This window comes from Natator depressus, chromosome 12 (assembly GCF_965152275.1).
Source record: "Natator depressus isolate rNatDep1 chromosome 12, rNatDep2.hap1, whole genome shotgun sequence".
NCBI lineage: Eukaryota > Metazoa > Chordata > Testudines > Cheloniidae > Natator > Natator depressus.
The window spans coordinates 40,863,213-40,890,080 of record NC_134245.1 but is presented as its reverse complement, the minus strand read 5'-3'; the positions used below and the strand labels follow the sequence as shown (position 1 = coordinate 40,890,080).

The window sequence follows — 26,868 nt, the reverse complement described above, 5'->3', positions numbered from 1 at the left end:
GGCATGAACACCACACATCCACTGTTGTCCTGGGGGTTCTGCCAAGCCCCCTACCTGCCCCTCCAACACAGAACCGTGTGTGGCAGGAAAAGCAGAGTCTCTTGTTCTAGGATCAGGTGGTCTCCCTGGCTGCCAGCTTCCAGGAGTGCTGCACAACTGCATTGCTTGGTGTTTTGGGTTTTTTTTTGTTTGCTCCCCTAACCTTGTGGCAGAGGAGGGTAGGGAGTAATGTTTTCCATCTTGACTGGCAAAACAGCATCTCATATCCCAGACAAAACATGTTCCATAGAGAAAAAGCAACATAAAAATCTAAAAGCATAAAAGCCTTTATTGTTATTTACAGTATAAAAGTTACACTTGCCCTTAAGTTACATTTTCATTGTAATGTACAATACTATACAGTTAACATGCAACTCAAGGGACAATAGGTTGTCTATGCATCTATATTTATAGAATACACATAAAGCTTTAATGTGATTGTAGAATACACAAACTCCCCTGCTTTTCACCATTGGGTTATTTGGATTTGGTAACTTGGAAGTTCCAAAAGCGTGAGATTAAAAACCTCAAAAAAGGAAGAATCGTATAAATAGTGAACTACAAAGAATACAAAAATAGAAATGATTGCATGTTATTTTAGTTTTTCTATGGGAGTGTTACAGTCTGTGCCTTGACCATATCAAATGGCATAGAGTTTGCACAGGTTAAAAAACAGTTTATTTGTAGTGGTTTTGTGCAATTTATTCTTCAGATGACCTGGGGCCAGTTACACTTACAGGGTTTTTGTCTTTTGCACCTGGGCCTTGTAATGCTCTATTTACCCAAATTGTAAACTTAACACTAATACACTGTAGTGAGATCCCCAACACTGGCTGATCCCAGACAGGCAGATATGCTACAAGGAAAATGGAGCTCCACAAACACTGATGTGCCAAAGGATTTTTTTTTTTTTTTTAATTTTCTTTGGCAGAGAAGAGATGTCACTGCAAATTAATTTATTTTAAAACCAGGTAGAACTAGCCCTGTAGTTCCCCCAAATTCTAGAACATGAAAGTGAAATCAATGTTTTAATGTATTATATTGCAGGCCAGGATACTGTAAGATCAGCAGCAGAAACAGAATTAACTCATGTAGCAAAATCCTGGCAGCATAAAGGCAAAGGCAGAGGTGGGCTGGCTGTAGAGAACGGTTACTTAGCCTTACACCAACCATGGTGCTTCAAGATGCTCTGTACATGTGGATCCCATGAAGCACATGCACATCTGGAGGAGGATCCACAGCCAGACTCAAAGAACATTTGCTTTTACTAGTTTCACATCCGTTTTCTTCATTGCTTATTATCTAATGCGAAGAGGCTACCGGCCTCCTTTTAAAGGAAAGCGTGGCATGGTTTCTACATGTGATCAGTGCTTAGTTTTTGCCAGGGCTGAGCCCCAGCACTTCCGGGCTTGGTGCATCAGTTATGAAAGTAAAAAAATAGCTTGAGCCCTGGCACCTCTTTCATTACAAACTAAGTCCTGCATGCAATATCTGCTCTCAGTTGTGTGGATCAGCCACAGGAATAGAAATGCTGTATTGGGAAAAGCACAAGAATCTGCAAAGATTTTGCAGAGTATTAACTCTGGGAGTCAATCCCACAAGTGCTGTTTGAAGAGGAGTTGGTAGGAGGAATTGATTGACGAGAAGGGACTTTGACCAGTCTAAATTCCATTCCATTCCATTTTAAAGTCTACACAGTTTGTGTAAGGTTTTGCAAGCACCATTCACTAGTTTAATTACACACCACCATATTGCCATCCAGGCTGACGGCCATATTTAAGACACTTGCCTGCTCTTATTCTGGATAGAAAACAAGCTCAGCATAGATATTCCCCTCTCCTCCCTCTGGTTTCCAAGGATAACCTGGGATGCCTCTCAGTAGTGTAGCTTCCATATGGAACGCTGTAACAGAGCTCTCCAGCTGCCGAGGCATGGGGCATTTTCTAGCTTTCCAACACACCGCCTCACTCAAAATCCAGAGGTTTGCATAGATTTGAGACGGGGCAGGAGCAGAGTCTCTTGCAGACATTCTGGAGCCCTTTCCCTCACTTACAGGGAACAGACAGGGCAAGCTCCCAGGAGTCTGTACATTTCTCCATGTCTCTACACAGGCTCTGGGAAGAGGGGAGTCTGCTGCCACCAGAAACAAATGAGGCCAGTTGAGGCACACAGTGGATGCCCACTGCAGATAAATCTGGTAACTCAACGCTGCTGGGGAGGAGCTGGGACACAGTGGGGGCTTGAGCATTAGAAATTCAGTCTGCAGAACAGGCTTTTAATACCAAGTTAAAACATTAAAAACCTTAAAAGCTAAGAGGACCTGAGATTCCAGAGTAAGCGACAGCTCACAGCATTCCAGATGGGCATGCAGCATTCTGTAACAGGGCAGATATTTGGCATGAATGAAAGACAGCCCTGGGGAGAACTAGGCCAAGTGCAACTGGCAAGTTTCCCCAAGTACCTCTGATCCGCAACAGACCTGAGCTTCCTTTCAGTGGACACTGATGCTCACGCGAATGAGAAGATGGGTCTGGTTTGGACACATGTTCTCTGGGGACTAGGCTGAGAGATCTCAGGGGCTTCTCTGGTGAAGCAAGTCAGGATCGAATTCAGGCTTTGTGGCAAAAGGCTCAAAGTGATTGCTTAAACATGACAGAATGTAATTCCTAACACAGCGAAGCCTGGGAAGGAACCTGGGTCTGTTGGGAGAGAGTTCCAGGCTGGCAGCACGAGCCTTTCTGTACATTAACTATACCATGTCCGATACAAAGGGGAAGACAGACCATACTGTACTTCACTCCAGCTGGCTGTGCACAAGGGCACCAACTCAGCCTGTAGTGGGCGGTTATGACAAGGCAGGTACTAAGTACTCCCCCACCTCCCACAAAAATCGAAATCCAATCGAAATGAGTGAAAATAACCTCCCACCTCCTGTTAAGCCAAGCGTCCATCACGTGCAATTTGATTTGGCGTCTACTCTGGACATTTCAGTTGCCACCTCAACCAGAGCTTTGCTAGTGAGAGGCAATTTGGGAAGAGTTCACCCCACTGGCAGCAAGGCATTTACACTGAAGTTTTGCACAGATCATGAGCAGTACTGACAATCAGTGACTACCACCAGAGCTTAAAATAGCAACCACTCAACCTTAAGTGTCAGAGCAAAATAAAAAAGCAGAGAAAGTCTATAAGTCCTTCCCTGAAATTCTCAGGGATAGCTAAGCCCTTGAAACCAGCCAGGGCACAGCAGAATTTGCATAGCAGCTTATTAGGTAATTTGCAGAACAAAGGAATAATATGGGGAGAAGGGGGAGGCTGTCCCATTTTATGTGATATACTGACACTTCTCACACTTCCAGTAATTATACAACAGGGGTGAATGTTCCCCTGCTGATGGACCCCACCTTTACCCTCGGAAACTGGTTCCTAGCAAGCCATGTTTTCCTGGGAGAAGGAGGGACCTTGTCCAGAATTCCAATTTAAGTTGACTTGTGGCTTTTGGTAAGAGACCAAACTGGCCTAGCCTCTAACTGTAAAAATATTCTAGATGCTTTACAGCCACCAGTGTGGTGAAGCTGCAGATTAAAAAAACCAGGACATTTAGATAAGAAAGTAGTCTAACATGGTAACAGCTTCATCACCTTGTGGAGTTGAGTATTTCTTTATGGGTTGGCTAAGAAACTGAGGCTTCGGTCTACTGTCCCTGCAGTAGATTTTTCAGCATGCAGACTCTGTGCTTTCCAGCACTCACTGTACTGATGGGACAAACCCCAACCATACTAGAGCTAAAATATCCACTTTAAGAGCAGCTAAAATATATTGAAGAGCTTAACGGCCTTGCGTGGAAATGACAGCTCTTCAGATTGGTCCACAGAACGGATAACAGTCTGTTGGGTGAACACAAACCTATCCAAACCAGAACTGTGCGGGAACTCACACTTTATATTAACCTAATATTCACTCCATAAACTCCAATCAGCTAAGACACTATTCTAAGTATTTTATAACCTGGCATGATTTGTTGTTTAAACAAACATGTTTCAAATGAATTGTTTTTTGTTGGTTCCTAAAACAGCATTTGGAAATGAGCTGCTAGGCATCGGGCATAGGCCACGTGGTTGTGAGGGGCCTGTGAACAACACTCCCTCCCTAGGGTTTCAGCAGGCTGCTGCACTGGCAGGACAATCTGGGCAAATCAGCTTTGCTTCACCCCTCACTTAAAGGAAGCGTGCCCTCCAGGATCACTGCTTCACATACTGCGAGCCCGTTCTGGGGAAGGCCGGGCTTGAGGCGGCATCCTCTCGGGTTCATCTTCAAATGTTTGTGCTGTGAATTCTCATCCTAAGTCAAGCAGTTGATCTGTGCCACTAAGGAGATGGGCTGTAGAAGGGCTACCGTACCGGCCTGCAGATGGAGTGAGTGTCCCACAAGGCTCTGGCCAGTCTCGGAGAGCTCAGCACACTGGTAACTTGACAAGCTGAATCCCAGGAGTTAATCCTGAGCAACCTACACTGGGAATCGAATGCTCACAACCGTGAGCGCTAGAGAAGCTCCAAGGAAGCAGGCAGAGCCTCAAAGGACGGTCCAAGCCACCTGTCGTGTGCATACAGTGGAGCTCCTGGAATCCCTGCCCCCCATCTCTGGGTGTCCCAGCTCTTCCCAAGCATGAGAGAAAACAGGAATCTAGGAGGAGAGCTGGCGGGTGCAGGCCTCGCTGAAGGTCTGGGTTACGCAGTGAAATCTGTTTATCAGAGTTTTGAGCCAGGCTGCATTGCCAGGTGCCCTGAGTCCTGTTGGGAAGAGGTCAGTGATATGCTGGGAGGGGGCTTCCAAAAGCCCTGTGTTAAAATACTGCCACCAGAGTGAAGGAAGCACTGCAATTTCCCTGCCTCTGGTGGATGAGCTGCCTCCCCTCAGCCCTGCAGATGCTTCAGAAGAGCTTCTTTAGGAATGGGATAGGCTGTGCCAACGACAGGTATTGCAAGCATTCACACAGCTGTGTGGCTTGAAAGCTGGTCCCTCTCACTGACAGAAGTAGGTCCAATAAAAGATACTGTCCCCTGACCTTGTCTCCCAGGTATTTCAAAGTCACAGGCCCCTGTCACCCACCTCTCTGCAGCACATACACCTGGGCACATGGGCTTAGCACAGGCTGAGGGAGACAGGCAGCCCAGCACCAGGAAAGGAGAGAGGGTGCTGCTAGGGTCTCAGAAGAAAGTTACCAGGCCCAGATGCTGTGTGCATCACTATATGGGCATCAGCTGCTTTATGCATTCCAGCTCATTTCAGAACACGCAACCAGCTGGCTTTTCTGTGCCACTGATCCAGCCAAGTGGCATCTGTCCTGTCGCATTTGACTATCAGGGGCCTCGGTAAGAAGCATCAATGAAAAGCACCATCTAAGTGCTCTGTAGTCAGGATGTTACCAGGTGCCCAAAGCAAGTCAGAAAAGCGGCTGAAATCTCCCTGATTATCCATCCCACTCAGCAAGGGGATCTAAACCCACTGGCTAGTGAGAAGGGCAGGCCTCTTCCTTACCAAGGACCTCTGGGAAGGTGGCTTTGTGGCAACAGAGGGAGCTGGATCAGTCCTTCAGAGTTCCCTCCTCTGACTCAGTGACTAGGGGAAGGGGCTATGTACTGCATACCGTTCCCCAATATTTATCAACTGCAAAAGGAAGAGGCAGGGATTCACCAGCTCTCAGAAGAGTCCCCCTCCCACCACGAGGAATCCTCACCAAACGCAGCCTCACCTACACGACCCTGTGGGAGCTGCCACACAGCCGCAAGTCCATCTTTGTAATAACTCACTTCTCCCCAGGGGAGGCCGGGCAGCTTGAAACGAGCTGAGAGCAGGGGCTCATGGAGCACTCTTCCAGAGCGAACAGCACTGAACTCCCAGTCTCCTCATCCCCATCTCCAGTAAAGCACCACCCACCTTCCGCCGAAGGCACATTTGGTAAGCAATAAAAATGACTTCATACAGATTGGCTATAATTCCTACCCTAACCAGCTCCCCCGCTCACAGCCCCATGACAACGGCTCTCTTCTTGCAGCAGACGAGTGCCGGATGCTCGGCTTTACGTCGAGTCTTCAGGGTGACAATCGAATCCCAGGGGTGTCAGGAAGAAAAGTCTCTGAAATTGCCAGCAGCCAGGAAGTGGCTGGAAAGGGAGAATGCCAGAACTGTGTCTCCTCAGATCTCAGTATTCAGCTACCAGCTGCAGCCTACTAGGCATCTTCTAGTCAGGTAGAGCAGTTATTCCAGGGGATTGTGGAGAGGCTGGAATTTCTGGCTATGGCTCTAAGGAGGGCAGGAGCTTCCTTCCACACTGTCATGGTTCTGGCATGAGTCAGTCTTTGTCAAGGCACTGGTACTGCAGGAGGACACCACAAACTAGAGTCTTTTGTGCTTTTCTGCTGCTGGGACAGTAGATGTGTTGTTCCGAACTGTTGGGACCCTTCACCTCTTACACAAGCAGTCCCATACGGGTGACTTTGGCTGACAAGAAAGTGTGCAACACAAAAACAATGGGTTTGGGACAGGAGTGCAGGTCCAGGGTCTGGAGAGAAAGCACAAGAGACTGTCAGTCCCACACATAGCACAGGGCTATCCTTGGAGCAGAAGAGACACTATACAGATTGCAAGCAAACCACCCCAAGACAGAGACAGCAGCCTGGGTGCTCACTGGCAAGGTGTTCAGCTCCCACTCAACAATAGAGACTAATGGTTACAAAGAGCTTCTCACACAGCAGGGAAGAGCAGACCCTGAGCTGAGCTTGCCCCCTGGGAACCGCCAATCCCCACACCCCCAATTCCCAAGGGGTTGGAAAAGCTGGGCCCAAAGCACAGAGGGCCTGTAATCACCATTGAGGCTGCACTGCTCAGTCTGGTTTCAACAAGCAACAGACTACCAATCCACCTGCCCCTTGGGATCTGGGAGTGACGTGTCTGCACAGTAATGATCAGCCACCAGCATGGTTTGTGAAGGACTGGCTCCCCCAGTATGTCTAAGCAGACAGGGATCCTTTGGCCCAATGGTACCCAGCCTTGTGAGAGTGGAATCTCCCAGGGCAGCTCTCAGGCCCAGTAAGAGTTCAGCTCATGGAGGTGAGGGCCATAGGGGGTGGGATGGGAGCATCTGGAAGGGAGAGACAGCTGAGACAGGTTTTGAGCACCTGAAATTAACTCAAGTCACACAGTAGTTTGACAATGGACAAACCCGAATCCTTCCCACCCCACAAAATACAGCATCACGCTGCATCCCCAGCCCCGTTCTCACCAGCTCCCCCTCAGGACCACCAAAATCCAAGTAGAGGTTCCTGATGCCATCATCTGCAGACACTCTGAGCTTCTCAAAGGGGTAGAGGAACAGGGTGTGGGTGGAGCATGCCTCCTCCCTGGAGAGTGTGAATCCATTTTCATAATGGACTGTGAGCTTCACCTCCTGGCCATTCAATGTGCAGCCTGCACATAAACAGAGCACAGAACTTCAGGAGCAGCCAGCCAGCTCAGAGAACATGCCCCCAAGCCTTTCCCCACCACTGCAAAGACAGAGCCTGCAACCGCTGCACTGGACACTGTGTCCTAACATTAAGAACACAAGAACGGCCATACTGGGTCAGACCAAAGGTCTATCTAGCCCAGTACCCTGTCTTCCAACAGTGGCCAATGCCAGGTGCTCCAGAGGAACAGGTAATCAAGTGATCTATCCCCTGTCGCCCATTCCCCGCTTCTGGCAAACAGAGGCAAGGGACAACCTCCCTGCCCATCCTGGCTAATAGCCATTGATGGATCTATCCTACATGAACTTATCTAGTTCTTTTTTTGAACGCTGTTATAGTCTTCGCCTTCACAACATCCTCTGGAAAGGAGTTCCACAGGTTGACTCTGTGTTGTGTGAAAAAATACTTCCCTCTGTTTGTTTTAAACCTGCTGCCTATTAATTTAATTTGGTGACCCCTAGTTCATGTGTTATGAGAAGGAGTAAACAACACTTCCTTATTCACTTTCTCCACACCAGGTATGATTTTATAGACCTCGATCACATCCACCCTTAGTCATCTTTTTTCCAAGCTGAAAAGTCCCAGTCTTATTAATCTCTCCTCATTTTGTATACATAGTTGGGATTATGTTTTCCAATGTGCATTACTTTGCATTTATCAACATTGAATTTCATCGGCCATTTTGTTGCCCAGTCACCCAGTTTTGAGAGATCCTTCTGTAGCTCTTCGCAGTCTGCCTGGGACTTATCTTGAGTAGTTTTGTACCATCTGCAAATTTTGCCACCTCACTGTTTACCCCTTTTTCCAGATCATTTATGAATACGTTAAGTAGGACTGGGCCCCAATACAGAACCCTGGGGGACATCACTATTTCCCTCTCTCCATTCTGAAAACTGACCATTTATTCCTACCCTTTGTTTCTTATCTTTTAACAGTTACCGATCCGTTAGAGGACCTTCCCTCTTATCCCATGACAGCTTACTTTGCTTAAGAGCCTTTGGTGAGGGACCTTGTCTAAGGCTTTCTGAAAATCTAAATACACTATATCCACTGGATCACCCTTATCTACATGCTTGTTGACTCCCCCTCAGAGATTTCTAGTAGACTGGTGAGGCATGATTTCCCTTTACAAAAACCATGTTGACTCTTCCCCCAACAAATTACGTTCATCTATGTGTCTGACAATTTTGTTCTTTACTATAGTTTCAACCAGTTTGCCCAGTACTGAAGTCAGGCTTATTGGCCTGTAGTTGCCGGGGTAATCTCTGGAGCCCTTTTTAAAAATTGGCATCACATTAGCTATCCTCCAGTCATTTGGTACAGAAGCTAATTTCAATGATAGGTTACCAACTACAGTTAGTTCTGCAATTTCACATTTGAGTTCCTTCAGAACTCTTGGGTGAATACCATCTGGTCCTGGTGACTTATTACTTTTTAGCTGATCAAGTGGAAATTCTTCACCTTCACTACACAATTGTGCACCTAGCCTACAAAAGCAATTGTGTACCTAGCCTACAAAAGCATCACCAAGGGACACCAGGGTGTTTCCTAACTCCTGGGATGAGACTGGCAGTCCCCTTTGCGGAGCCAGGAGCTGGGAAATTCACCATGCTGCCGACTGCCCAGAGAGCACACAAATGGAACCACTGCACAGAAAAAGGGAAAAGACTGGGGACCAGGCGGGGTTGAATGGACACCTCTCTGGGACAGGGATGATGTTGCCTGGTACAGCTAAAAACCAGGAGCAGAGACTGGCAGATGTCACCAAGAGAAGAAATACCTCTGGAAAGTTAAAGCAGCAGCGTGGTGAGGACACTAGCAGAGGAAGCATCTCAGAAAAGCAGAAAGCCTGGGATCTCAATCATGTAACTAGATGGGTGCATGAAGACTAATGTCCTGCTGGAGACTAGGATGGTTTGTCTGTCAGAGCCACTCTGGCTGTGTCCCGGGACAGCTCAACCTGGAACATCCTTGAGGCACCAGCATGACACAGGATCTGCGCCCAGGAAGAGCAGGATTGCTCAGTTTGTGCCTTCACAGCCCGGTGGCGAAAGGGGCGGGGAACATAGGATGAACTAACTCACCAAGAATGCACAGGGCGGTGGCTTAGCCTGTCAGTCTAGGCCTGCCTTCCGCTCTCCAGTCCCTTTCAGAAACCCATCTCATCCAATACTTAAACATGAAAAGAAAGCTCTCTGGGGTTTCTCTGTTCACTGTGGACACAAAGAGCTCACAGTAATGATCAGGGATCAGAGACACCATTAACCTATTCTGAACTCTCCTATCAAGGGGAACCTCCAAAGGACAAGACATAGGTTTGGGACATATAAAGACGCCCTGAAAGCATTTTTAAAAGTTGTTTTTTTCTGCTGGTCTTTTACTGTTAGTCATGCTAGTGTGGCTCTCCAATCTTTGCTGGAGGACTCAGGATAGAATGTGAGCCTTTCTCAGGACCTAATGTTAGAGCGGGACCTGACTTCACAAAACAGCTTTTCTCCCAACTACCTGCAGGCCTTTGAGTTAACAAATAAAACTAACAGTTTTGATAAAAATCTATTATCCTTGCAGCAATTAAGCTGCTATTGCAGCAGGATGAAAGCTGGCCTGCCACCTCATGTTAGTGCTTCCCAGTAAGATGACTGTGGCAAGCAAGAGGCTCAGCAAAGGGACCAGGGCCAAGATGCTGTGGAACCTGCTGGCTCTTCAGCAAATTTCCCAGAGGACCATAAGCACTGCTTCACGCAGACAAGTTGCGAATACAGTTCCAGAGAAGCAGAAGCTTTTTCAGGAGGATAATGGAATGCCAGTGCATCTTAAGGGTGGACTAGCAGATGGTTTGCTGTATAGAACCACCATGGCTCTAACGGTTTTTGGAACATGCTACGCTGTTTATGAGCTGTTTGTAGCTGCAATGCCCAAGACAGTGAAATGATTCCAGTTTACAAGATGCCTCCTTAATTAACATCTCTTTATCCAATTTCACGTAATTCTTCAGGGATCTTGCTTGTCCTTGTCATAAATGGTTGATTTCATGTTTGGGATCAATATTTACTGTCACATGTTAACAGCAACCAATAACGCAGTTTTTACGTGAAAAAAAACAAGACAAAAACTACAACAATTAAAGCCTTCAAAAGGTGGAAGGACCTGTAGAATGTGTGCTATTCTCTTCAGAACACTAGAGGGAGCTTTTAAGCCATAGGTAACAACAGACCCAACCCCCCCTCTCATCACCCTAGAACTTCGTTTTTGGCTGTTTCCATCTCTCTGCTGTTGAGCCCTCTCCTGCCCCCAAGCTGGAAGACTCCAGCTAGCAAGGCTGAAACTAGCTTTTCTAGGTGCACAGGGGCTCAGGACTTCAGCAGAATGACTCTGCAGGTACATGCCAATTCACACCCGCACTGTCTGGACTGATTTCCTGCGCCCAGGGCCGTACTGCCCAGCTCCTCTCTGTTCTCAAATTTATAGGCAGCCTCAAGTGTTCAGAATGCAGGAACAAAGCTGGCTTTCCCAGTGCTCAGCTCCAGCTGCATGCCAGAAGCATGTCTCAGAATCACAGATTCTGCCAATCACACTGTAGTCACGGCACCTCCGGATATTAATGACGTTGTCCTTACGCTGGGGAGATGGACTAATGGCCAGAGTCCAGACGGATAAAACTTTCCACTCAGGCTTGTCTGCCTATCAAGAGAGCCACACATTCCATATAACTCAGGAAACCAGCACACACCTGGAAGTGCTGAGGCAATGAAGGTGTGTTGTGCACCACCAGGGGCTGAGAGATAATTGGCTTCCTTTTGATTAGGCTGCTCCATCAACCAATTAGGTGCGAACTTTAATCAACCTTCCAGTTTCACTGCACTATCACCTCCCACTAGCCTCAGCTCCAGAGGGACACTGGCCATCTCTGAGCACATGAAAGCACTCGGATCTTCCTATGGAAAGAAGTAGAGAAGGGCAAGGGATTCGCTCCAACAGTACCGGGGCTTTGTTAGAGACTAGCAAGAGTCCCTCAGTTATAGCAGAGAACATCCCTCACCCAAGACCCAGAGCTCTGTGCAGTCCACGTGGCCCCACCGTGACCTCCTGTGTCACTATCTCCACCAGAAGCACAGTCACCGAGCTGAGACTCCAGGCAATGCAGTTTAGCCTGAACAGACTGGGCACCTCAGTGTTAAGTTTCCTACACTTACTTTTCTTGGGTCCCTCTGAGTCTTAATTCCAAACCATGTCCAACAGCTCTCTCTTGCGTGTTTGTGAATGCTAGGCGGCCCCCTATCCAAGCCCTGACTCTGCTCAGCTAGGGAGAGCTGCTGGGACCCCAGCCCAGAGGGTAGGTGATCAACTGATTTCTTGGCAGTTGAGCAACTCAGGAGGGAGAAGTGGGGTTCCAGACAGACAGTAACTGCTCCCCGAAACAAGATACCAGCCAGCATACCTAAGGACACCTCCTTTATCAGCTCCGCAGCAGCATGGCAGCCCTGAACTAGCATCCTGGTCCAGGAGGAGAGGTCCCGATGCGTCTCCACCCTGAAAACGTGCATTTCAATGCCCTGGCGAGAGCCTGTCCTTGTTGCAAAGGTGAGCTCGGATCCCGGAGGTGATCTGCGTCCGGAGCCAGAGTGAACCAGCCTGCGGATCACATGGGAGAGCAAGAGGGACGTTACTCAGAGAAGAGGGACACCAGTGTGACTGCACAGTGGCCAGGGAGACATCGTGCAGGGATACTGCTGCTTCCCATCGTGGCAGGGAGCAAGCTGTGCTTCATTAATGACCCTCCATCACAGGGCAGGGAGGGAGGTCTCCGTGGGAGGTGGCTGCTTTTGTTCATTCATACAGATTTATTGGCTGGTGAGTGGCCGAGCTGAGACTTATGCTGCTCCTAAGCCACTGTTTGAGCCAACTTGCTCCTGGACAGTGACCTGGGGAAGCCACATGCATGGGTCACACAACACTCGCCTTTCCACGATGCACACATCCAACATCCAGTCATGCGTCACGGGTGAAAAACCCAGCACCAACCAGCAGCCACTCCCAGCTTGATCCCTTGCCGCCTCCCATCACACACAGCCTCCTCTCTGTCGATGTACCGAGGGGCGCCTCAGAAATCTGTCCACCAGAGAGGCAGCCAGGCAGTAATGGAGAAGGTCAGAGCACACTAGGGAGACGCTGCTCCCAGACTGAGTGAGGCACATTAGACAGCCGAGGACTGAATTCTCTGTTTAGGAGGCAGTGCCCGGGGAGGAGGGCAGTAACACAATTAACACGCTATTTAAACTACCCTCCCCTTACATGGGCAGCAGGCTGGCAAAGGCACACTCCTTAGTGCATGGGGCTGGGGGTTCTCTGGGCAGATGCACTCGAGAGATGCAGCTAGCTCCCCTCCGTCCTCCCAGCTGGTGCAGCCAAGGGCTGCCTGGAACCAGACAGCTGGCGCCCAGCCCTGTGGAGGTGACAGGTGACAAACTGAGCAGCGACATGGGACAATGGGCAAGACGCCCTGCATCTGCAGATGCCAAGCAGGGATCAGCCTGTTCCAGGAGGCCTCAAGCCAGATGTTACAGAAACGCTCAGACTAAAGGAATGTTTCCTCCTATGGTTCTGGCTGCCGAAGGCTTGGCAGGGAACATGAACTGATCCAGCGGCAGGAGCTGCACATGCCCCTATGGGTGTCACCGGGAGGCTTGAGCAAGGGATATGAACATGACACCAAGGCACCATGGAGCCTGCTCAGGCAGGCGGAACCTTTTCTCTGGCAGCATGACAGCACCTCCAGCTCCCAGCAAGGCTGGACTCAGGCTGCTAGCAAAGTAGCACAGCCAGGACGGCTCACAGGGAGACGGGGCTAGAAATGAAAAGGTAAGTAGCCAAGAGCCCCCTTCCAGCACTCAAGAAGCCCAACACAAGATGCAGGCAGACATCTCACCATGCCGAGAGCCTGCAGCCCCTCCCACGTCAGGGGACCCCTGCTCTGATCACAGCAGCTGCACTCCCTGCTCCAACAATAACAAAACACTCTTGTTTTGGAGGTTGTAAAGGCTGTCTAAAATACAGGCTTGTCAGCACACCATGCCCCACTCCCTTTCACTTGTGGGACTGGCAGCAAGAGTGGGCCTGGGAGGAGAACGCATATGCATCCTGCCCCATAGCTTATCATGGAAGGAGTTAGCAGGGGAGTAATGACACCGAGGTCTCCAGGTAGAAGGCTAAAGCTTGGCTTGGACTCCAGAGCCCACACCACCACCACCCTCTCCCACAGCCCAGTGAAATTGAGTGAGGGTGAGGGAAAGCAAGCAACGAAGGGAGGAGGGATGGAGTGAGCAGGGTGAGGCCCCGGAGCGGGGCAAGGGTGTTTGGGTTTGTGTGGTTAGACAGTTGGCAACCCTAGCCCCAGCAGCCAGGTGAGGAGCTGTTGAGAGGCCTATCAGCAGCACACACGGAAGGACCCAAGCCATGTTATTCCAGTTAATGCCCTGGCTGGAGCTGTGGGCTGAGGCTGCTGTGGTTTAGTGGAATGAAGACTGGGCAAAGGCCAGAGGTCTGATCCTGGCAGTCAGACTCACTGCATGACACTGGGGAAGTCACGTCCCAACTCTGGGCCTCAATTTCCCCTGAAAAGCTTCAGCTTTACAAAGCGCTTGGAGCCTGGTGGGTGAGAAGCGCTAAGTGGGAAAGGCTTTCACTGTACGGGGCAGGGTTTCGTTCATCAAAGAAATGTCCCCCCAGTCAACTTGGAAGCTTTGATCCTACCTGGTAGCAACAAGAGGGTAGCTGTGGCAAGGTGATGCCCATGCGTCTCTTGTCCAGGGCATGCAATCATAGAGCAGCAAGTCCTTCTCCGTCATAGCCATGAGGATGGGCCGCCACTGTTGCCTTCCTCCATCTAGTCTAGCCTGCAAGAAGTCAAGAGAGCTGTTAACATGAAGTCCAGGAAGCAGTGAGTGCTGCCATAGGGGGCAAAGGATCCTCATTTGGGAGTATCTAAGATCTGCAGTTTGGAGCCAAAGGACATTCCTGATTAGTGCATCTGTTAAAGAATTCACAATGTGCCAGTGGCAGAGGGGAGAGGAGCCTGATTAAGAGAGCAGACAGGGCGATGCAGACTAAGGAAGGGAGTAGTGAACTGGGTTTGGAGTTTTTCTACTCTCAGTTCCTGCCCCTCTCTCTCTCTCTCCCTCCCTCCATCCCTCCCAGCAGCAGAGCCCAGCGCCTTCCCCTCTCCGTGGGGCACACTGGGTTCAGGCAATGTGTTGTAGTGCTCTTGTCTGACCCCATGTGGAATCAATCCAGGACACTTGTGCTCGCCTCCCTCCCTGGGTGAGGCGATCTGCTCAGAGAGATCAACAGCACTAGGGCGAAAAATAAGCTGGAAAACTAACGAGAGTGGATTTCCCTTCATGCCCAGAGCCAAGCCCTGTCTGAAGCAAGCAGCATGCTGTTGCGCCGTACTAATAACCAATAACCGTACTTGCACCCTAAGGAGCAGGCACCAAAGAGTCTAATCTGACCCTGGGTCAAGTGGGCTCTTTATTACTATGCTGTGGGAATGTATTAACTCGTCATCTGAGGAATGCCAGCAAGGCACTAATGGGCCCAGCCACCCGGGAGATGCCATGCCAAGGACGGCTGCAGTCCAGCTCTTATCAGGCCAAGAAAACACTTACGAGGTCAAGGATAAACTACAACTTTGGGATCAGCAAATTCACGTAAGGGCAAGTCTGGGACTATAGTTCTAACTCCTCGGCGACTGGGCAAATCCCATGGTCGAGGGCTCATGCTGCGTGGGCATCAGACTGACATTCAGAACCTGCCACACACATCCCTGCCTGGGGGCACTGCTAGATGCTGTCAGTCAGTCCCGATCACACAGCAACTGGGAGAGCCCAGGCCTATCAATGGGATTCACCACCCTAGCAGAAAGCCACGCAGGGTAAGCGCTGGTTTCCACTCACTCAGACTATGACCCATCACATGGGGGCAGGGAACAGGACAGGAGCACAGCCCAGAGGGGTATAAGCCCAGCTTGCTGTGAACCTGGCCAACCCTCTCTAGGCTCCTGGGGTGGAACGCAAAGTGCTTCACAAATGCTTCTGGAGTCACAGACTCCTCTGGTAAAGCCATTGCAACGTTCCAGGCATGGGGACCACGGGCAGCCACAGTGCCTCCTGCAGCAGCGGGACAGTGAGCACAATGGACCCTGTCCGGATGTTACAACCAATTCCTTGTTGTCACAGCAACACTTCAAAGGACACAGTCCCACTGGCCTGTGGGGATCATCCCATTGGAATAGTGCTCTGCCCCGTGTGGAGATAAGCCTACCTTCCTTTAGCTGTTAAAACGCTCACCTGCCTGAATACCTTGAGGGAGACTGTTCCCATTGCTGGGTTTTCTGCACTGTTGCACAACATACAGCCCTTTAACTCTGCAAGGTTGTGGTTTTCATACTGCACACAGGAGGAGTGCATTGCTTTATAATATTTACAATAGAAATTAACCTTTGCAAACCCTTGGGAGTTAGGTCAACATGACTCCTACGTCAGACTGGGAAGTGGAGGCAGAGTGTCACTGACTTGCCCAAAGCCATAGTCTGTGGCAGACCCCGGAACAGATTCCAGACCTAACTCTTGGTCATGTGCTTTAGCCACTAGCCCACGCATCCAACAGCTGACATCAAGTGACTGGCTTAAATACACAGGACATTCCACCCCCACAGACACACTTTTGTCTCCTCGTATCTGCAGGAACAAAGGCTCTAGGCCACTCTGAAGAGGATCTAGGAAGCTTGGAGCTGCCAAAGGTTTAACATCTTTAACTGAACACAGCCCCGGGAAGGAAGTGCAGGCTCAGTGAAATGTGAGGGAGTGTCATGTTCACATTGGTTCTCTCACATAGCCTTGCCTACATTAGTTTCAGGGCCCAATTGCACAGCAACGTAGCTGGGAGCCCAGCTGAGCATCAGGTACGGGACCTCAGGAAAAGTCCATGAACTTCACAAGACTGCTGGGTCAAAGATTTTCATTGAACCCGAACTGTCCCTCCCACGGGCCTATGAGGAATGACCTCTACTTTACCAGGTCTTCCTACTCACAACAATGCTTTGCATAGCGCCTTGTACCCAAGGATCTCAAAGCACTTCAGTATAAGCAAGTTACTTCCCCTAGCTCCAAGGAGGGTTCTCAACCCCATTACTAGATGGGCAGAGTGGTCGATTTGCCACAGCCACGTGACTCAGTGACAGGGCTGTGCACAGGCCCTGGGTCTCTGCTTTAACCATTCTTCATCCCCATCAAGATTATGGCATTGCCAACCCTTTCCTGCCAGTCTAGTTACCCAAGGGGTGCATGCACAATGGTGCACAGATAGCCAAGCATCAGAAGCTAGGGAGTTTTGCTAGCCTAGGGTCAAGTGTGAAACTGGCACATGGAACATGAACTCCCACCCAGAAAGAGGCATTTTATTGCACACAGAGGCCAGTAAGACAACTGCATACGCCTAGCGCCTTTAAATAAAGGGGAAGAGCATCAGGTGAGGTTTTGACCAAAGGGGAAATGAATTATTGAGGGAAGGAGAGAGGACAGACACTCAGATGAGAAACCCTGGAGCCCTGCGTGCATGCAAAGCTGCTGACTGAAGCACCATCCTAGTGCTGCTAGGAACGAGCTCAGGCTTGCACTGACACTGCTGAGAGTCAGAACAGACAAACCCTGCACGCAACAGGGATGGGAAGCCTGTGAGGAGGTTACAGCCCCGTCTACAACAGGCAAACACTACTACAGCACATGCCCCTGCAGGGTGGGTAGTGGGGCCACACCTCCAGAGGAGAGGAGGGTTACTGGAGCTGTGGCCTGCCGGGCAGAGATGAAAGCTGGCGCTGAAACATTAAATGGGTCAGGATGGTTTTAGGTAGAAGTTACATTTCCAAAACTGGATTGGTACAAACCCCTCCCTGGACAGGTCTCTAACATAGCTCCGGCTGCCATTGGATTCCATTACTGAGCTGGCTTCTTGGCTCACGGTAGTAAGTGGAGAAAGGAGAACAGAAAACACGAGCCACTACCAAAGTGCTGTAATCTCTGCAGTGCTGACCTGTTCCCATGCCTGCCAATGAAAACGAATCTCTTCACAGCTACACCTTAAGCAGAGTGCTAGACTGCACTGCCACCACACCTGTAAAAATGAGTTCTACCCAAATAAGGTCAAGACATCAGGGGCCCTCCATCCCAGCATACCTGTTCCGCCAGCCAAGCGATGTGTTTGACCTCCTTGCTACTTCCTGTGGCATTGTTGGCACCTAGCATGGCATTGAGTTCGGCCAGCACCTGAGGGAGGAGGGCCATGATGTTTGTGTGGATGGCCGTGAACCAGGAATGTGCTGTTGCTGTATCTTTGCACCGCAGGACCAGGGTGTTTCTGCTGTCCGGTGAGTGCAACTCTATCAACCTGAATAGAAAGAGAGAGCGCTAGGCTGAGAAGTGCAGCCAGGGCTAAGGCAGAGGGGGAACGCGGAAGCCCTGCAGCAGACATTCCCTACATCAGTGGGGTTTGCCTCCCCAAGAAAAGTACACATGAAATGCTCAAATGAACCCTCAGCCCTTTGGAGTCTGCTAGGGAGAGCCCCTGGCTGGGGTCAGCTACAAGCAGCCCAGGCAGTGCTCACACAGACTTCACCACAGACGGAGCGTAGGGCAAAGTTGGCTCCATGGCAGGATGGAATTCCAGTGCTGCATGGCAGAGCACTGTCTGGAAACTCATCTGTCCAGGTGCTTATGAGACCCACAGCCCTGGAGGCGGTGACGATCCCTGCTCTGCTAGGGCAGGGGGATACCTTGTGAATCATCCTCTCCATCAGATGGCTGAAAAGCTGTGCTACTGATTAAAAGATTACAGAGCTTTCTAACCTCAGCTGTCAGGCAACCCTGCCAGGGGCTGATGCAACATCTGAGCGCCCAGGAAGTAAGCGAGCACTCGCCCAGTGCTTGCCGGCTGCTCAGAGAGTTATGGGGGCAGCAAGGGCACCCAGGTTCTGCAGAAACCCTCTTGCGGCAGCTCAGGAGGGGGGGTGCCCAGCCCAGATCCCTACCAAACTTCTCACCCGATTGCTCAGGCATAGGCTATTAGAGAGACAGAGACCAAAGGACGAGCTGGCATCTCTTCCCTCCAGGAGCCCAGCTGGACCTCGGGGCAATCACCTGGTGACAAGCAGCTACAGGGATGAGATTGTAACCGCAAAACGTTTGAGACTGGCTGTTAAGTGGAGTGGAAGTTGCACGAATGCCACTCAAAGGCAAGCTGCCTACTATCCTCTTAACACAACAGAGAAGCAGGCGTGAGACCACAGAACACATAGAAACGAGTGTGCTTAAAAGTACATTGGGGCTGGCTAGCTTGAGACAGGAGCGTGTGCACCGCTCCTCGCAAGAAGCCACCAGCGTGCAAAGTCAGTGCAGAAATCCTGTTGCAGAACTCCAGAGAGGCAGCAGATACAGCGTGACAAAAGCCTTTTGCAGCAGCAGCTTATTTCCACCTGGATGAGTGGGGGTTGTGTAATTGGATTTGCATTCTCCAAACACAGGCTACATGCAGTTCTCTCTGATCCCGATGGGAACCCCAGGACAACGCTCTGCCCTTCCCACTTGTCTGTGCTGCAGGACCCTAGACAGGGCATTGGTGCTGCCTTTGTCTAGGTCCAGAGCACAGCTGAGACCTCTGGTCATACAGCTCCTCAGCCATCCTCAGAGGCTCACCTCCTTGTCAAGTTCTGGGAGATGGAGGGACTTTGCGCTTGAGTCTGGCTGCAAAATTCTACTTGCCAGCATGCTGCTCGCCTGGGAACCCGGGGGTACAGACTGGCTTAGTAACCAGCAGCACTACGCAGTGAATTGTGAATGGTATCAGGGAGCCCAAGATCTCAGCAAAGATTGCCATGGTGCTAGCCCCTTGTGAACTGCTGCTACTTCTACACTTTCCACAGTATGCATCCGATGAAGTGAGCTGTAGCTCACGAAAGCTTATGCTCAAATAAATTGGTTAGTCTCTAAGGTGCCACAAGTCCTCCTTTTCTTTTTGCGAATACAGACTAACACGGCTGTTACTCTGAAACCTGTTACTTTTAGTGCTTTCTTGGTACCAGGCTGTAGCTTTGCGAACGCTCCAGTGCTAGAAATTCAGTCTCACAAGGACAGAGAAGCAGCACAGCAGATCCAGACACTTGGGGTACACATACACTGCAATAAAAGTCCTGTGGCACAGCCACGGATGGCCCAGGTTAGCTGACTCAGGCTCGTGGGGCTAAAAATTGCCGTGTAGATGGTTGGGCTCAGGCCTGAGGTTAGGCTCGGAGACCCTCCCACCACATGGGGTCTCAGAGTAGTACTTGTGGCACCTTAGAGACTAACCAATTTATCTGAGCATAAGTTTTTGTGAGCTACGGCATCTGATGACGTGAGCTCACGAAAGCTTATGCTCAAATAAATTGGTTAGTCTCTAAGGTGCCACAAGTACTCCTTTTCTTTTTGCGAATACAGACTAACATGGCTGCTACTCTGAAAAGTGTCCACACTGCAATTCTTAGTGCCATAGTCTGAGCCCCATGAGCCAGAGTCAATTGCCCCAGGATCTAGGATTTTGTGCCATGGGTTTTTGATTGAAGCGTAGTGTACCCTTGGACTACGCTCCTCATCCCACACAGAAGCTACAGGGGAGGCATTTCAGCACAGATCGAGCCCTGCAGGTCAGCAGTGTGCATGTCTGAGAGCTCACTTGGTTTTCCACAGCTATGCAGACTGGGTTGCTTGCTGGCTCTCCAAGGACAGACAAAGCCATCATTAAGCTCTTGGCCACTGTTATTTACACTGACACTGCATTCTCTCCCAGCTACAGTATTCCACTCCCATTCTTGGCACTGGCGCCAGTGCCAAGGGGCCTTGGCTAGCTCAGCCCCATGAAAACCCCCCAGCATTAGGGCATGCTGAAAACACCGAGTCTGCACAAGCACCTATGCTGGCACAAACTCCAGCAGCCCCGGAAAGGGTGGCTCACCTTACACCAGACACGTTAGCCTCGTGAGTGCGTATTGCTCTGCGGAAGCGGGCTCTCTCAGTTGAGAGCAAATACTGTTCCGAGTTCAGGACATACGAGCAGTTAGCTCTTACTCGCCCATGTACATTTCCGGCAATGTAATTCCATAGGCATTCTAAAAAGACGCTATTTTCCTGGCCCCCTGTCATGTTAGTACTGAAGGCATTACGGCTCTTTCACATGTCCACCCATGTGGACGCAAAAGTGCGCCAAGTTGTGCAGCTTATAGCAAAGGGGCAGAAGACTTGGAAGAGACAGCGTCACATTCCCCACCACCTCATTTAAGAGGAGTCTGCAAGGAAGATTCTGCCCTGTTCAAAAAGGGATGCGCCAGCCGGAAACCTTAGTCATTCCCATCGTGAACCAACTCTGTGCCAGGACAGAGACGCTGGTGGGGCAAAGGTACCATGTCAAACGATCTCTGGCCAAGATCTTCTCGTGGGAGCACTGAGGGAGAGTCCTGCAAAAGGCAGCCTGCATGCTGCAAAACCCTGTAGCTTAGCCACAACTGTTCCCAAGTGCTGAGTGGGAGGCAGCCTCCCAGCAGGCGTGTGTGGGGAGCATGGGACGGTGAAGGGACACCACCCTGGAAACTGGTCCTGCAATAAGTGTCAGGCCCAGGAGAACAGGTAATCAGCCCTGCAGCAGTGTACGTGGGGCAGCGCAATCCCCTGAAGATTCAGAGCTTTCTAGCTATACAAATTCCCCAGCAGTGAGAGCCTGTCAGCATTTCCCTGGTCCCTAGCACCCAGGGGAGGGCTTTGCATAGGTAATGACAGATACAGCGAGAACAAGGGGAAGTGATTCATGTCATTTCCTCCCTCTAACAACAAACCCAACTCAGAGCACAGCAATGCAACCCCACTCTGCATGGCAGGGCCCAGCCACCTCCTGGGCAAATGGGGAATCAGCTCACATGCTCAGCAACACGCTGAGAGGAGAAGCTCGCTCCAAGCAGCAAGTTTCCTGCAGCAGAGCCCAGTTTGGGACACCGCTGCTTATCCAGTACCGCCAACCAATGATGTTCATGTGCCCCGCCTCCAGGCCTGAGCCCGCTCACACAGGCCACACCAACCTGGCTCCAGAGGTCTCATCCGTTTCTACAGAGTTTAACCTTCCTTTTAACAAAGCCCAGGTGGTTGAGGAAATCCTTCCAAATGAACCCAACACAATCTGCAGGGATGAACCACAGGTCCAAGGGCCAGTTCAACAGGTTAACTCTGAATCCTGATGACAATCCTGTGTATATGCCAGTACTTAACTCTCTTTTAAACAGGAAGGTGCAGCTGCTTTGGGACCATGGGCTAGGTGTGACATTCCAACTCTGCCCCGGCTGGACCTAGGATACAGCCACTTGGCAGATACAAAGAAGAGGTGCCAAGAGCAGAGAATGAAAAACACACACAACCAAGATTTCCCGCCCCCACCTGCCCCCCCCACAAACAGGATCAATAATAGCATCTAACTGCCCCTGGCCACCACTCACTGGCAGGACTACACGCAACACTGCCCCCACCTGACAGGGCAGACAGGCACTACCAGAGCAGGGGGAAGGCCTGGGTGAGATTTAGCCCAAATCCATCTGAACTCTGTTTTAGAAGAAGGTTGAACTGCCAGCAAGGCAATTCAGACGTGGGGGTTTGCATCCTTCCCTGAGCTGGAGCCTTCTACCCCAGGAGGACAGCAAAATACAAACACTGCCTGTCCCAAGCAGCAGCCAGCCAGCTCTCGCTGGGGCCTGGGGGGAGGAGGGGCGCTGAGTGGAGAGACCTGGCTGGCAGCCAAACCACTGAGAATTTCCTGCAAGCTGCAGTTATAATTTGATGAGTGAATCAGGAGACTGGCCTCAGGAGCAGCTGTTCCCACCCTAAGTCTCATCTAGTCCATCCTCTGCTGCTTAGCTGAAGCCTGAGCATCGTCTCCAGAGCCGATCCCAGGCACACAGAGCAGCAGAGGAACTGCCATTTCCGCTGGAGTGTGCGTGTGGCACAAGGCCAGGTATCTTCTCCGTGGAGAGAGTTCAACACGCAGATTAGCCAAACATCCTGCGGACACCCAGTCAGCCTGCCTGCACCTCCCAAAAGGCACCAGGAGAGGACACTTTGTCTGCCAACCCAGATGCTAAACACACAGGCGTTACATGTAACCTGGCTGCAAGCAGAGACACAGCTGAACTAGATGCCCAGAAGATGGACCACAATCCTCCTTCTCCAGACTCATCTCTGCTTTGACTGCAGAACGAGTGGCAACGGGGTCTGCAGCATCTATCTGCACAGACGGCCCCTGTGGCCATGGACCTCGCTGTTCCCCTCACCTTCCTGCCCCGCGTAGGTCAGGCGCTGGGTCATTTAGCTCCACAGGCATCCCTGTGGGTGTACAGCATCTGGCACAAAGGAGCCCTAACTGTGTTCAGGACCCTGGGTGCAAACTAATACAGCCAAAAGAGGAGCCTGGCACTTATACATCACCTTCGACCCAGGCAGAGCAATAAACTTGGGTCACGTGCACTAGTTAAGGCTCCCAACCCCCGCTATGGCAGATAAGGAATAACCACACCCACCTATGAAACAGCTACTTCTGGGGTGGAACGCAGGCTCCACACTGAACGCTTTGGGGCAGGAAGTCAAAGCTGCCAGATCCTGCTGAAACTTATGCGAAATAATGACCCCTTTATAACACCTTCCAGCTGAGGAGCTCAGCTCTCCAAAACCAGGCTGGTTAACCCTCACATCACCCTGTGAGCGCAGTATGGTAAGAACTGCCCCAGGGAAGTGACACACCCGTGCTAGGTCAGAGAACCCTGAGCTGCAGGCAGTGTCAGAACACAGGTCTCCTGACTCTCAGCTCCATCTTCTAGCCAGGCAGGATCAGCCCCCTTGAGGTGAAGTGACCTGGCCAAGACTGAACCAGCAGCAGGGTTACCACCTCGAATGTCAGCAAGCACCAGTCAGGCCACCAGCTACCCAGCTCGTTCAAGCAGTGTCAGCCTTTCTTGTAGAAAGCCCCATGGCTGCTGCCACAAGGCCAGCTGCAAGGGCATTCGCACTGCTGGGGGACCCAGCGCACACCTGACTCCCACCTGTTCATCACAGGGATGAGCAGAACAGCTCCCCCCAGCTGCCTGAAGGAACAAACCCATGCCATTGGATCTCGCGCATGTAAAGGGGCCTACAAGGGAAGAGAAACATCTGTGCCCTTTCCTGACGTACAGCCAAAGTCTGGTGTGTTTTTCCTGGTTGGTTTTGCATCAGGAATGCAGGTGTCTCATATCTGTCTTTGTTTGCTGGAGGATTCAGAACCAATAGATCTAGCAAGACTAGGGTGACCAGATAGCAAGGGTGAAGAAATCAGGACGGGGGTGGGGGTAATAGGCACCTATATAAGGCAAAGCCCCAAATATCGGGACTATCCCTATAAAATCGGGACATCTGGTCACCCTAAGCAGGACTTTGGCATCACAAGGGCTTGCAAGTGGGGGGGGGGAGGGAAGAGGGGGTTGAAACCCTGTTTGTCTTTGTAAGCACCCATTTAACTCCAGCTCCTATGGGCACCAGGGAGAAAAGCTCTCAAAGACTCAGACACTCCTACCCCCATAACTAGGGCCTGGGACACTGGCCTCCCAAGAGCCCTCCAGGAAAACAGACACATGAGGCTCCACATTCCTGACATCCGAATAGAAGCCAAGCAGAAAAAGCAGCTTTTTCAAAGCCTCCCAGACTCCTTTACACATTACAAAGCAGGAAAAAAGGGATTATTTCTCACCTTGCATGTCCCGCCAGCATGTGTCAGCACTCCTCTCTGCACCCAAAATGCCAGGCAGATCGGCCCAGAGCAGCCTGCTACGCCCCAAGGCCTCTGTCTCCCTAGGCTCCAGCTCACCTGTTCTCCAGATCCGGCATGCTCAAGTTCCTAGCAGCGAAGCACATTTTCAGAGGGATCACCTTCCTGTCTTTGGTGCCACTGTAGTGCTTCGGTGAGCCGGAGTCCTCACTGCCACTCAGGCTCGGTGACTGGGGAGCTGCCCCATCCCACGGGAGATCTGACACCAGCGATGGCTTCTTAATGTAGGGAGTCACTTCCCGCATGAACTTCACTAAGAACAGGAGGTGGGAGAGGAGAGTGTTAGCACCTGGGTCACCTCAGGAGGGGTGCACAAAACACTGAATGCACCTGCACAGAAAGGTAAGGCAGCACCTGAGGATCTGTGCAGCCCAGGGCAGTGTGCCAACTCCCCCACCAGCAGGGAGCAATGGTCTACACTCACTGTGAGGGCAGTGCCTCCCGGCCAGGGGGGTGGGGGGCGGCACACTAAGCAGGGCTCAGACCATAGTCTACTGTGAGGACCAGAAGTCGGCTGCTAGGGATCTAGCTTAGACTTAGAGTTAGTTAGTTGCTCCCACCTTCCAGAGAGGACAGGTGAGCAAACCTGCCCAGCTAGCCCCTCATATGGATGCGTGCAAGCTTTTGCCCCTCTCCTCTGCAGGTTGGGGCGGGGGGCGCGCACTGGAGTGCTCTGGGAATCTGGGGAGAATTGTCTATCTGCATGCCAGCTGCACAAGAAATGGAAGCAGGCCTGTTAGCCCGCTGGAAAATGTGACCAGGGCTTTGCAGAGGGAAGGGTTAAGATCAAGCTGTTCCCCTCCCTTCCTATTAACCAAGCAGTGGGGAGGGGGAGCTGGGGCACGGAAAGTTTACAGCTGCAGAAATTTTGGATAAGTATCTGAACCTCTGGATGTGCTTCCCAAAGCAAATGCAGGCTCTGCAGCTGTGGGGCTGCCAATGACTACACTAGCATTCCCCTTATACCGTATAGGATACTCTCTGAAACTGGGTTCAGCATATGATACAGCATTTAAACAATGAAGTGGTTTAGATTTTTAAAACCACAGGAAATTCATGGTTCAGGCCAATATGGTCCCCAACTCACTCTGTTGAGGAGGAGAACAGAGTCCAGACAGCTGAATGATGGTTCAGAAAAACTGAGCGACCTGGGAAACGCAGCTCTTTGGTATTTAATTGCTTTATTTCAGGGATGAGTGTGTCAGAGGCTGGAAGGGGTACTGAATTCTGGGGTTTATTGGATTTTTTAAATAATTTAATTGTTTCTGTCTCAGCAGCTTCCTGGACCCCGAGAAGCTGCGTGAAGCCACATTTAGTGCACACACCAATTCCTGATATACAACATTCTGGAAAGTTAAGCAGACAGCTGATGTATGCAGTATTTTTGAAGAGGGCTCCAGCTTTGGTGACACAGGGATAGCTGCCGAAAGACATTCTCCTGAATGTGAGGACTTTTTAGTCACTACTTTTTGTGCTTCTAAATTGACTTTTGTACATCTTTGCTGCCGGTGCTGTTCCGGTAAGGACCAAACCCTCGGTCCACATTCTAACCAGCAGTGAATTTTTGTGGCATATGGATTTAGAATGGGACTAGCCTCATGAATGGCTCAGGGCTTGTCTATGTAGGGTGGCCAGATGCCCGGTTTTCAACCGGAAAGTCCAGTCAAAAAGGGGACCTGACAGTGTCCAGTCAGATTTATTGACCGAACACCCAAAGTCCAGTTACTGCAGGATGGGGAGGCTCTGGGTCATCACCCACATCAGCCCCTACTCAGCCAGGGCCACCTTCTACCTGCGTTGGGCAGCTGCAGCTCCCAGCACCGGTTCCGCAGGCAAGTCCCTCCTGACCCAGGCAGGGAGGTGGGAGGGGAAAAGCAGCAAGCGATGGGGAAGGGGGAGTTGAAGGAGGAAGAAGAGTGGATGGGGGCAGGGGGTGGAGCCCCAGGGGAAGATGTGGGGCAAGGGAGGTTTCAGCACTCTGTTGGAGTGTCTAGTTTTTAAATATTACCAAGTTAGCAAACCTATGTCTACGTGAACACTTAGTTTGTGGCAAGCCAGGGTACAAATGTACCCCGCACTACCCTGCCACACACTAAAAGTTCCCGAGTGCACTTTAATGTGCCTGCTTTAAAACAGGGTCAATCAAAGTGCACTAGGGAATTTTGAGTGCATTGCAGCAGGGTCCAGATGGACCGTAAGTGCTTGCCAGGCTAGCACAAGTTTGCTTTACACCCGCTTGCCACAAACTAAGCGTTCATATACATACACACAGTTTAAGTGGGGTAGCAGACTGTACTGCGCTACATAGACTAATGCAACGATTGATCTGGATTTAGCCACCATACAAGGCAGACTGTTCCATAAAACACAGCACGCTATATAATTAGCTATTCCACAGGTACAACTGAGA

General features: G+C 50.7%; 1 protein-coding gene and 1 pseudogene across 1 annotated transcript in view; one reads left to right on the top strand and one right to left on the bottom strand.

Annotated features, from left to right (window-relative positions):
- Positions 1-211: 211 nt before the first annotated feature.
- Positions 212-26,868, bottom strand: part of SNTB2 (syntrophin beta 2) — a 48,030-nt gene continuing 21,373 nt past the window's right edge. The window contains exons 2-7 of the mRNA XM_074968978.1: positions 24,498-24,711; positions 17,771-17,981; positions 14,292-14,434; positions 11,980-12,173; positions 7,319-7,503; positions 212-6,598 (exon numbers count right to left, since the gene is read on the bottom strand). Of these exons, the coding sequence (XP_074825079.1) occupies positions 6,506-6,598; positions 7,319-7,503; positions 11,980-12,173; positions 14,292-14,434; positions 17,771-17,981; positions 24,498-24,711 (1,040 nt within the window). The 3' untranslated portion in view covers positions 212-6,505. The remainder of the gene's footprint in view (positions 6,599-7,318; positions 7,504-11,979; positions 12,174-14,291; positions 14,435-17,770; positions 17,982-24,497; positions 24,712-26,868) is intronic.
- On the top strand, positions 10,211-10,549 carry LOC141996717 (cytochrome c oxidase subunit 7A2, mitochondrial pseudogene; annotated as a pseudogene).